Source organism: Mesocricetus auratus, unplaced genomic scaffold, assembly GCF_017639785.1.
Source record: "Mesocricetus auratus isolate SY011 unplaced genomic scaffold, BCM_Maur_2.0 Super-Scaffold_100007, whole genome shotgun sequence".
In the NCBI taxonomy this organism is placed as follows: domain Eukaryota; kingdom Metazoa; phylum Chordata; class Mammalia; order Rodentia; family Cricetidae; genus Mesocricetus; species Mesocricetus auratus.
The window spans coordinates 40,994,038-41,006,240 of record NW_024429191.1 but is presented as its reverse complement, the minus strand read 5'-3'; the positions used below and the strand labels follow the sequence as shown (position 1 = coordinate 41,006,240).

The 12,203-nt window shown below is 38.7% G+C and overlaps 1 protein-coding gene across 2 annotated transcripts in view; it reads left to right on the top strand.

Annotated features, from left to right (window-relative positions):
* Akap10 (A-kinase anchoring protein 10) overlaps window positions 1–12,203 on the top strand; it is a 57,205-nt gene that overhangs the window by 28,811 nt on the left and 16,191 nt on the right. For both annotated transcript variants that reach the window (XM_005067637.4, XM_040748822.1), the window contains exons 8-11: window positions 405–541; window positions 4,081–4,225; window positions 7,094–7,267; window positions 11,525–11,634. In XM_005067637.4, coding sequence (XP_005067694.1) covers window positions 405–541; window positions 4,081–4,225; window positions 7,094–7,267; window positions 11,525–11,634 — 566 coding nt within the window. The remainder of the gene's footprint in view (window positions 1–404; window positions 542–4,080; window positions 4,226–7,093; window positions 7,268–11,524; window positions 11,635–12,203) is intronic.

Below are 12,203 nucleotides of genomic sequence, written 5' to 3'. Positions count from 1 at the left end.
TTCATTTTTCGCCTTTTTGACCATGCTTGAGATCAGTATTTGTTCAGATTGTCCTCCTGAACTGTCCATGTATCCTCATGGGATGGTAGCCATGATTAGGGGTAAAAGAATTAGTTAATTCACTATCATTACAGATAAGAAAGTATGAGTTCAGCTTTGTCTGATATTTTTTTTTTAACTCCAGTGAACTGAATTTTGTATCTCCTTGTACATGGTGTGGGTTTTTGTTAATTTTACTCCCCCTTCCCCCTGAAAGAATATTTAAAACTTGTCTACTTCAAATTTATATGTTGCTGAAAGGTGTGGAGTGAGGGGATCATTTTTCCTTTACTACTAACAACATACAGATTACAGGTGGTGAGGGAACTGCTTCTTGTCTTACTCTTGTGTATTTTTCTTCCTAGTACATGGAAAAAGAAGATGCAGTGAATATCTTACAATTCTGGTTAGCAGCGGATAACTTCCAGTCTCAGCTTGCTGCCAAAAAGGGCCAGTATGATGGACAGGAGGCACAGAATGATGCCATGATTTTATATGACAAGTGAGTTTGTTTGGTCCATGTGTTTGTTCAGCAGGTGCCTTGAGCATTCACTATACACTGTGGTAATAATGTTGAATAAGGAATCCACAGGGCATTGCATAAAAGCTGATTTGGATGTGGTAAATGCAGAACTTTTTAGTCAGAGAACAAAAGTCCCTGCTGAGGAAATTGAGGGATTTTATATTGTAAGTAGGACCAGAGTATGTTTCTCAGGAGGACTTCACAGACAGAAACTATATGGCTCTGGGTTTGATTAAGAAGTCCTGCCTCTGGGCTGGATGACTCAGCCACTAAGAGCCCTGCTGCTCTTCAAGAGGATTGGGTTTCCATGCCCAGCACCCACATGGCAACTCACAAAGCACCTGTTACTTCAGTTACAGGGACCCACTGCCATCTTTCTGGCCTCTTCAGGTACCAGGCTTACACATGATGCACAGACATACATGTAGGCAGAACAGTCATACACATAAAATAATATTAATAACAAAATACATATAGAATGCCATCTTTAAAAAAAAAAAAGAAAACTTACATCAAAGAAGAAAGTCATGAAGGAAGACTTCTCCCTGTGACCATGCATACATACATAAGCACACAAAAGCCTTGATACAATTATAAGAAGTGGAAAAGTGTAGCACTTAGAAGAAACTGAGATAGAGAGATACAGTGTATGAAGCATAGACCACCTATGTTCCATCATCCTTAGGATCAGAAAAATGATAGGAAACTTGAGATGGATAATAAAAATGAAGTTTCTAGAGCATAATAGAGAGTGCACTAAACTAATTGGAACAGGTTGAAAAGGATATAGATATATTGTACTTTCTATCTATATTGATAATAAATATTAGTTTTTTTTTCAGTAGTTTTTGGATTTTGTCCTTGATGGTGGGAATTGAAACCATTGTACATGCTAAGCATGCCCTCTACCTCTGGGCTATACCAGCCAGTTTCTCATTAGTTGTCACCAAAGACAAGAAGTTGGAGAAAAAAAGCATACTGTAAATAAACTGAAACCATCTGCTCGGGCAAGTGAAAAGACTGGCCAGCCCTGTCACAGTGTCGTCCTTTGCATTTATCTTTCTTGTGAGGAAATGTGTTGTGCCATAGTCAAATGGAAAGGGATGACTTGGGGATTAAAGAACTTCACAGCCTGGATGCTGGAGCAATGACTCAGGAACTTAGAGTACTTGTTGCTCTTCAGAAGACTCAGTTTCTGTTCCCAGCACCACCTCAGGCAGCTCTTATCTAACTCCATCTTTAGGAGTTTTGAGACCCTATTCTGGCTCCATGGGCACCTCTACATGTTTTACACATTCACACAGGCAACACACACATGCATAAAAAGAGTTAAATATAAAAGCAAGAACTCATGATGTTTGAGTAAAAGGTCCAGGCTAAAACATGGGACTCAAGCTGTCTGCCTAATACTCATCTAGGAGGGGCTGTCAAGATGACTTAACAGTTAACAATACTGGTTGTTCTTCAAAGGTCTCAAGTTCAATTCCTGGCACCCATATTTCAGTTCACTGCCATCTATAACTCTAGTTCCAGGAAATCCAAGGGCACCAGACACCCACGTGGTGCACACTTTTTTAGACAAAACACCCAAACACATAAATAAAGCCAATCTTAAAAACAAAACAAAAAGTATTCAGTTGGGCATTGATGGCTCATGCCTTTAATCCCTGCACTCAGGAGACAGAGGTAGGTGGATCTCTGAGTTCGAAGCCATCCTGGTCTACAGAGTGAGTTCCAGGACAGACTCCAAAGCAATACAGAGAAACCTTGTAACGAAAAACTAAAAGGGAAAAAAAGTATTCATCTTGGAGTTTGTTAAAAATTTGCTTCTGGGGACTGGAGAGGTGGTTCAGAGGTTAAGAGCACTCGCTGCTCTTCCAGAGGTCCTGAGTTTAATTCCCAGCAACCACATGGTGGCTCACAACCATCTGTAATGAGATCTGGTGCCCTCTTCTGGCCTGCATACATACATACAGAACACTGTATACATAATAAATAGACAACAACAACAACAAAATTGCTTCTGGGGTCCAGGAGATAACTCTGAGGTTGAAGGTACTGGCTGCTCTTCCAGAAGATCTGGGTTCAATTCCCAGCACCCACATGGTGGTTTACAACTGTCTGTGACTCCAGGGGATCTGACACCCTCATACAGACACATACATATAGGCAAAAACCTCAGTGTACATTAAGTAAATAAATCTTATTTAAAAAATCCACTTTCAGTCCTGTGTATTAGATTCTGATTCAGTCCAGGGGGCATCTAAGAAATGCTTACTCTTATGAAAACATTTGATAGTTCTGATGGACAATCAGATTGGGCATCTGGGCTGATTTTTCTGTTTTGAAGGTAAGGAACTAAGTCCCATAAAGGAAATTGTTTCTCAAAGTCCTAGAGCAAGGTAGTGACAGGGCTTTGACAGATCTAATTCTTCATGTGCCGTCCAGTACTCTCTGATGTGTTTGGGTAGTGGAAGGTATTAGGTAAGGACAGTGATGACTGTTGAATGGGGTGCCTGGAAGTTGAACTTGTGGAAGAGTACTTGTCATTGCTTACAGCACGGGAGAGGTACTTTTATTGTAGAAATGCTGATGAAAAGAGAACAGTTCTGAGCGCTGGAGCAGAACAGTGGCCAGGGACCCACTCAATAACTGCACTCAGAGCAGACCCAGTTTTTCCACCGAGTCCCGTTTTCATGTTGGGCATCCTTCTCAGAAGACTGGCATCTTTATGGTGTTGCTATTTTGTTAGTTGGCTATCAGGCTGGACTTTATAATTTCTGCTTATTTATTCCTGAGTGTCCTATATGCATCCTCACTCCTGTGTTTTTTTTTTTCATAGATGGAGACAGATGCCACTAGAGTATTTGCAAGGTTTCTTTCCCCCCTGCCTGTACTGCTTTTTTGTGTCCATAACCAAAGTACCAAACATCAGTTGCACTATATCCCATTAAATTCAAACTCTTTTGGGTTCTCATTAACTACTTTTTCCTTTCTTCTCTAAATTATCAGCAGATCCTTTGAGTTAGCTCCAGTTAAATTCATCCACTTCACCTTTAGTACTGTTAGGTTGGATTCCCATGTGTTTATCACTATGCTTTGTAGGTATGGTGGGATGCTTTCACTTTATCTTGTGCACAAATCTTTATTACTTTTTTTTTCAGGGAAGATGATAGAGTCTTAGGAAATTTTCTTATAAACTCCTTTTTAGGTACTAAACAGAAAACAGATGCCCATTAAGTATGTGTAGCTGGTTGATTTCGTTGCCTCTGTATAATCTGACTCACAATCCAAATAGCAAAGCTGGCTGGGTAGAAACTAAAGGTGTTTGGAAGACAGGTGAGAATAGCAGGTTTTCTAGAGAAAGTGAGAAAAACAAAAGGTTACACAGTGGCACTTTCCTTATCTGGTTCTGTACTTGAAGCAGTCACGTGGCCCAGATAAGAGTGTCTTAAGTATAGACAACTGCTTAAGCTTGTGTATAATTTGGTTTTACTTTGAATTTCTTTCTGTCATAGGTACTTTTCCCTCCAAGCCACACACCCCCTTGGATTTGATGATGTTGTACGATTAGAAATTGAATCCAATATCTGCAGGGAAGGTGGACCACTTCCTAACTGTTTCACAACTCCATTACGTCAGGCTTGGACAACTATGGAGAAGGTAATTAAGATCTTCGAATATTAATCTACAAGAAGTTTTCCTTGTGGAACCCTGAAAATACAATGTATAAGACAACAGTGGGAAATTGAAGTGGTATAGCATAGTGATTGAGAGCAGAGGCTTTGAATCTTGACTTGTCATAATATAACCTCACTTTTATAGGCTAAGTGACCCAGGCAGTTACTGAACTTCTCTATTGATCATTGCATTGAAACACTAATTTTTTGTGTTTTGATCACTTTGAGATATCACTAACAGCTTGGTAATAGTGTTAATATTTATAATGAATTAGAACAGACTTGTTAGGAGTTGTACTGAGTCCAAGGAAACTCATGAGTTTATGTCACTGAAATGTTTCCTGCTTATCTGGGTGGAAAGAAATTGATTAAACACTATTATAAAATGCCAGCCAGGCGGTGGTGGTGCATGCCTTTAATCCCAGCACTCGGGAGGCAGAAGCAGGCAAAAACACACTATTATAAAATGCCATATACACACACACACACAAAGCAAAAACAAAATGGGACTTAGGTGCTATCAAGGTAGCTCATTCAAACTTGAGTTAGGATTCTCAGTAATTTCTTAAAAAAGCAAAGTGTGAAAAAAAAAAAAGCAAAGTGTGGAGAGGCGGCTTCTGTAATCCTAGCCCTGAGAATCTAGAAACAGGAGGATCCAAGTCAATTGGTGAGCCCCAAGTTTAGTGAGAGACCCTGTCTTACAAAATGAGGTAGAGAAGTGATTGAGGAAGACAACTGAAATTAGTCTCTGGTTTTCACTTGCATGCATATATATGTACACACACAGAGACTAAATTTAAAAATTAGCATAAAAGGCAAGTTACAGCAAAGCTAGAGGTAATATAGTAAAGTATCAATAACAAGATAGTAACTTTTTCATTATTAAAATGAAAATTTTTCTGATTTGAATGGAAAATTCAAGCATGAAGGGAATATAAGAAATATAAACTTAATGAAAAATAAAATACAGAGAGAAACAAGATGGAGTTGGGTGTGGTGATACACAGCCTACAATCTCAGATAGGTGGGAAGACTAAATGTTCAAGGCTAGGATGTAGGGTGTGTCTTGGTTGGTAAAGTGCTTGCCTTACAAGCACAAGGACTTGGGTTTGACTCCTGGAACTCAAATAGAATTGCTGAGTAGAATGGCACACATCTGTGATATCCCTGTGCTCAGGAAGCAGATGGGAGATCCCTGTGGCTCACTGGCTGGTCGGTATAGAATAAAATTGGTGACCTCAGACTAGTGAGAGACTTTGTCTCAAAGGAGTAGACCAAGTTCCTGAGGATGACACACATAGTGTGTCATTACAGAGAAGAGAAGGGTTGGCAGGATTTTTCAGAGGTCGGTTCCTAGAACCCATAGTGGAATCAGACAACTGACACTTGAAAGTTGTCCTCTTACCTCGACAAGTATGACGTGGTATATGGACACCTACTTGCACGTAACACACACATGAACAAAAAATAAAATTGAAAAAAAATGAAAATTCAAGGCCAGTTTGGGCAACTGAGGGAAATCCTGCCTCAAAAAAAAAAACAAAAAAAAAACAAAAAAAAAAACAAAACATGGACTGTGTCTGTAACTCAGTGGTAGAGCACTTGACTGCCATGTGGGAGATCCTGTGTTCTACCCTCAGTACTTTTGGGGGAAGGAGGACAAATAGTTCTTTAAAAATGTTGGTTAGTAAGGATTTTGTACTAGGGTTGTCCCTTCCCTACCCCACTGAGAGATAGGGGAGTAGGAAACTCTTCAAGACAGTGTGTGGCCCAGGCTAGCTATGAGTTCATAGCTAGCCTCCACCTTCCAAGTGCTGATTACAGACAAGAGCCACCAAGCCCCCACTATCCTGCACTAATACTAACGGTAGCAGATACTAGCAGGTAGATGAAGAAAGGATATGAAGACATGAATGATGCATTCAGCAAATACTTTTGAGTATTTCTTTACTGGTTATTGGTGTTACACTGGTAAACAAATGGAGCTATTGACCTTTGAGACTTAGGTCTATAGGAAGACATTTTAATTACAGACAGACATATTCACAGTTGTGCCAAGTGCTGTAAGAAAGTCTGTAATGGAAAATAGAAATGATGAATGTGAGTACTTACTCAATATACTAAGTCAGCACCATTAATAATTCCTTAAGGACCATAAAAACAGACTCCAATTGGCATTTATTCAACAAGCACCATTAGTTATTTGGAAACAGATGAGAAACCAGCACTGGAAAGCTTGTGTAGGTACACATAATCTGATGTATTGCCTGTGATAGAAATTGATAACATCCCTTTAATAGATACATTCATCATATATTTGAAGGTTAGAATTCAACTTAGTAATCATATCCCTTGTTCTTTTCTTTTCTTTTCTTTTTTTTTTTTTTTGGTTTTTACCAGACAGCCCTTGTAATTTTTTAAAATATTTTTTATTTTTAGTTTTCATGTGTGTAGGTTTGTATACTTGGGTGAAGGTACCCATAGAGGTCAGAGGTGCTCTATCCCCTTAGAGCTTGAGTTACTGACTTGGGTTCTAGGAATAAAACTCTGTCCTCTTCAACATCTATTCAAACTCTTAACCACTGAGCCATCTCTCCAGCCTACATTCCTTATTGTTTCTTAGAGAAGTCAATTTAGAATTAAAATCAGTATGTAGAAAAGACTCAGACTATTTTCTTCTCACTGTGTAGTGCCCATGAAAGGTATGGGTGGGACAGCAACACTTTTAGTAACAGTGGAAACAGGATAGTAATGTAAGAGGTAAGAAGTACAAGTATTGCTGTTAATGATAGTCTTGTAGGTAAAGTACTAGATACGTCTAATTTCCATTTTTAAAATATTCCTCTTTCAGGTTTTTTTGCCTGGTTTTCTGTCTAGCAATCTTTATTACAAATATTTGAATGACCTCATCCATTCAGTTCGAGGAGATGAATTTCTTGGAGGGAATGTTTCACTGACTGCTCATGGCTCCGTGTGCCTTCCTGAAGAGTCTCACTCAGGTGGTTCCGATGGCTCCACTGCTCAGGTATTGGCTAATTTCAATCTATCAGTGGGAAGGAAGGCATACAGAGCCTTTCCCTCAAATGCCAGCAACAGATCCTATTCATATGTTTTAAGTAGTGGATACATGAAAATAAAATCAACTTACTTATAAATTCTGGTCAGACTGCCAGTTGTGATTAGGCTTGTGCTATGTTGTTCATCTGCTTGACAGCATAGCTTTTTGTTTTAGTAACCAAGTGTGTTTGTATTCATGCACAAGGTTCTTGTATGCCTGCTGTGTGTGCAGAGGCCAGAGGTCAGCCTTAGATGTAATTGCTCAAACATTATTCACCTTGGTTTTGGGGATAGAGTCTCATCTTGGCTCAGGACTTGCTATTGGGTTAGGCTTGCTGGCCTGAAAGGCCTAGAAATCTGCCTCCCTAGGTCTCCACCTCCCCAGATGCCATGACCTGACTGTGTTGACAGTGACAGTAACATATACAGAAAAGCTGGGATCAGGTGGCCTGTGCACTCTGATGGAAATGCATTAGCAGCCCAGAAATTCAGAGTATTTGTTACATATAACTGAATCTCAGTAGGGGTCCTCCGTAGGGGAGCAGTCTCAGGCAGCAGTCATCCAGGAAGAAGCACTGTAGTTGATATTCTGTAACACTTGTCAGCATCTGTACCTAGAAAGACCAAGGGAAGGCCTTGCCATTCCCATGGTTCTGAGGCACTCACTAGGGTCCTTTATATGGCCATGCTCATGTCAGCAATACATGTTCACTCAGAACTTCATCTGTTCCTTACATTCCAGGGGCTGGGATTATAAGCATTTCACCATGTCCAGATCTGTGTGGGTCCTGGTGGTGGATATTAGGTTTTCATTCTTGCATGGCAAGAACATTACTATCTCCTTAGGCCAGTAAAAGGTGTTTTGAACTATATAACTCTAAAAAGCTCATTTTACAATTATTTGTTAAATTTAATAACTAAATTTAGGATACTTTTTATTACTAGTGAGCTCATTGTTTTAATTTGTTTAAATGTAATGTGTATGTGTGATTACAGGCATATACATGTCACAGTCAGTGTGGGAATCAGAGGATAACTTACAAATTACTGTTTCTCCCAAGAATACAGATTTTTTTGACCCATTTTGAAGTTGGTTTTATATATGGTATAAGACAAATGCTTAACTTCATTCTTTGATTTTATAGAATTATTATTATTGTAAGTTCTCACTATGTAGCTCTGGCTAGCCTAGAACTTGCTATGTAGACCAGACTGACCTTGAAATCAAAAATCTAACTTTCTGTGCACCACCACACCGAGTACCCAACTTCATTCTCTTTCTACTAGATAGTTAGATGGCTCAGCAACATTTCTCAAATACAAAAACAAAATATCCTGTTCTTTTGTCACTGTACTGTCTTAATGCCACTTTCAAAACTCAGTTGACCAAGCTGGAGGAATGGCAGAGTGGTTCTAAAGGAGCACTAGATGCTATTCTGAAGAACCAGGGTTCAATTCCTAGTACTCACATGGTGGCTCACAGCTATCTGTAACTCTAGTGCTAAGACATCCTAAGCCCTCTTCTGATTTCCTTGAGCACTGCATGCACATGGTATAATGGCATACATACAGGCAAACATAGATGCATACAAAATAAAAAGAAATTAAAAATTGAATGTCTTTGCTTATGTCAATCCCATTGTTGTTGTTTATTTATGTGGGAATGGGAGATGCTCTTGGATAGGCCATAGCTTGCTTGTGGAAGTCAGGACAGCTTATAGAAATTGTTCTATTTTTTCCCCCTATCAATTGTGAGGCTTGAACTTTTAGGTTGTCAGGCTTGGCAGCAAGCCCCGTTACCCATGAGCCATCTCATTTGTGCTAGTTCTATTGGTTTTAATTCTATAGCTTTGGTAAGTTAGGACGTATGCATCTTCTTTTAGCTTTGGTGAGCTTGGAGTGAGTTTGGTTTGGGATTTTTAAACATGGTCGTCCTGTGTAGCACATTGTGAACTGAACTCTCTATCTTACTCCTTGGCCTCCTGAGTGCCACCACACCTAGCCAGTTTGGGTTTTGCTTTGTTTTGGTTTTCAAGATTGTTTTGTCTATTCTGAGTCTTTGCGTTCCATATGAACTTAGAGGTTGGCCTTTTCATTTTGAAGGACTGCATGAAATCAGTAGATATTTCTGTAGTATTACCATTGTAATGATACGTTTTCTACTCTGTGAAGAGTATTTTTTTAAGTTCTTTCAGCATTATTTTATTATATTACATATCCTTGCTCATTTATTCCTAAATTTTTCTTAATTATTTATTTTATGTGCTTTGCCCGTACATATGTCTGTGTGAGGGTATTGGATCCTTTGGAATTAGAGTTACAGACAGTTGTGAACTGTCATGTGGATGCTGAGAATTGAACCTGGGTCTTCTGGAAGAGAAGTCCCAGTACCCTTCACTGCTGAACCATCTTCCCAGCCCTAGATTTTTCATTTTGATGCTATTAGAAATATAGTTGATTTCTTACTGTTAAGTTCATTTGTTAGCGCTAAGGGTTTTCTTGTAGCCTTAGGATCTTCTGTGTTATCTAGAAACTGTAACAGTTTGCTTTCTGCTCTCTTGGTGTGCAGTTGGATTCCTTTTCTTGCCTTAACTGCTCTTCCTGCTATAGTGTGGACTAGAAGTGAGAACATAGTTGCCTCCATTCTGACGTCATAAAAGCTTTCAGCTTTCTCCCCTTTACTGGGCTATTAAGTCTAGATTTGTGGGTTCTAAGTTTGGTCATTTTATTTTAATAGATGTTCTATATAAGATTGAAGAAATTTATTGCTAAATGTGATTTGTATTTCTTCTTTAATTGCAAGTAGATATGTTAAATATTTTAAAACATGATTTTTTTATACTTAGGTCACTATATAAGTTTGGGAATTTGATTCTGTCAATACTGTATATTAAGTTTCTCATGATTTTCAAATGCCTTGTGTTTCTAGGACAAATCCTACTTGCTCGTGTGGCTGGATTTATTTTTATTGAGGATTTGAGATCCATCACTCATGACCTACTGCCTACATCCATAGATAAATGTTGGTCTTGGTTTTCTGGTGATGTCTGGTCTTACAGTTGGAGTATGTTAGTCACTTGTCTCCCTCATTGTTGTGCTGTACCTGACAAGTGTAACTTACGGAAGGAACAGTTTACCTTGGCTCTCAGGTCCTGAGTGCTTCCATCAGTTTGATGCAATTGGGCAAGTTGCATCCACAAACAGAAAGGAGTGAATGCTTAAGCTCACCTTATTTTCTTATTTTGATTTTTGTCGAGGAACCCATTCCACTGGAATGGTGCCACCCATATTAGGGTGGGTGTGTCTTGCCACCTTATTTGATCTAATCTAGATAAACCCTCATAGATGTCCTAGAAGCTTTTGGTTTGCTTGTTTGTTGTTATTTATAGGTGATTCTTTATCCTGATGACAGTACTAACCATCACACTGAGTAAAAGTGCCTCATAGATGTGATATAGTCTCTCTAATATACTCCAGTGTTCCTTTCTTAGTTAACTGTAAGCCATTTTGCATACATGGGAGCCTATCCATAACAGCATTTTTTCGTTGTTGATTTTGTTGTTTTGAGACAGAATTTCTCTGTGTGACAGCTCTGCCTTGTATAACAAACTGGCCTTGAACTCACAGGGTGCTGAGATTAAAGGTGTGCGCCACCACCACCTAGACATAGTGGCGTTTCTAACATTTGGATTTTTGAGTCAGCTCAGTAGCTCTATATTTCAGAAAAATGCCAATCCTGACCTGTTTAGCCTTTTTTTTTCCCTTTATGAATGAGAATACTGGAGGGGAACTGACTGTACTTAGTTACTATAGGTTCTATATATATTTTTTCTTTTTTTTTTACACATAGCCTCACTGAAAATTGAAAGCATTCAGTTACCCTTTAAAAGTTGGGCATTGTGTGCAAATGCTTGGATGGCTGGGTTTTACATATTGGAAAAATAATATCTAAGGGTAGCATGCACTGCAATGTAGGTCATTAGGAAGATGGGTTTGGTGTGCAAATGCATGCTGGGTATTTTGGTCTTGTGCCTTCCTCCTTTCATTGTAGCTGTAGAATGTGTTTCAGAATCTTGACTGTTACATTCCTCAGTGAAGGAGTTGGGTGATGAAACAAATGTATTTGAAACAACTTTATACTAATCTCTCATCTTCTAAACTCAGGACTGGTTTGTTTTGCTTTGTTTTCAATAATATACTACAAATTTTATAATTTCTGTTGTAGTCTAGTGTGAAAAAGGCCAGTATTAAAATTTTGAAAAATTTTGATGAAGCAATAATTGTGGATGCTGCAAGTCTGGATCCAGAATCTTTATATCAACGGACATACGCAGGGTAAGCTTAATTCACATGTAGAATTTAGCATCTTTTAAAAATTAAAAAATTTTAAATACCCAACATTTTTATATATTGTATAATACAGTGATTAAAAGGAAGCCAAACATTGTGGCCCACCTTTAATCCCAGCATTCAAGAGACAGGCATCTTTGTGAATTTGAGGCCAGCTTGGTCTCCATAGTGAATTCTGGGCCAGCAAGTCTGAAGACCTGAGTTCATTTGGTTTTTGGACCCATAGTGAAAGGAGAGAATCAGCCTCCCAAAGTTTCCTCTCCTCCACATACATGCTGTGGCACATGTATAGTTGCATTCACACACATCAGGTACATGTATAACAACAAATTACAAAACAAATTTTAAAGGAAGGCTCGGGGGTTTCTTGAGTTTTCAGTTTTGTCTACTTTTTGGCATGTTACTTCACCTATTAGTGCTTTGTATTTAATACTGCAAATTGCTAAAAGGCATTACTATATATGAAAAGCACTTAAAATAGTGCCTAATGTGTAGGAAGCACTTGGTACACATCATTCCCATCATCTCTCCACTACTATGTACCAGATTAATGA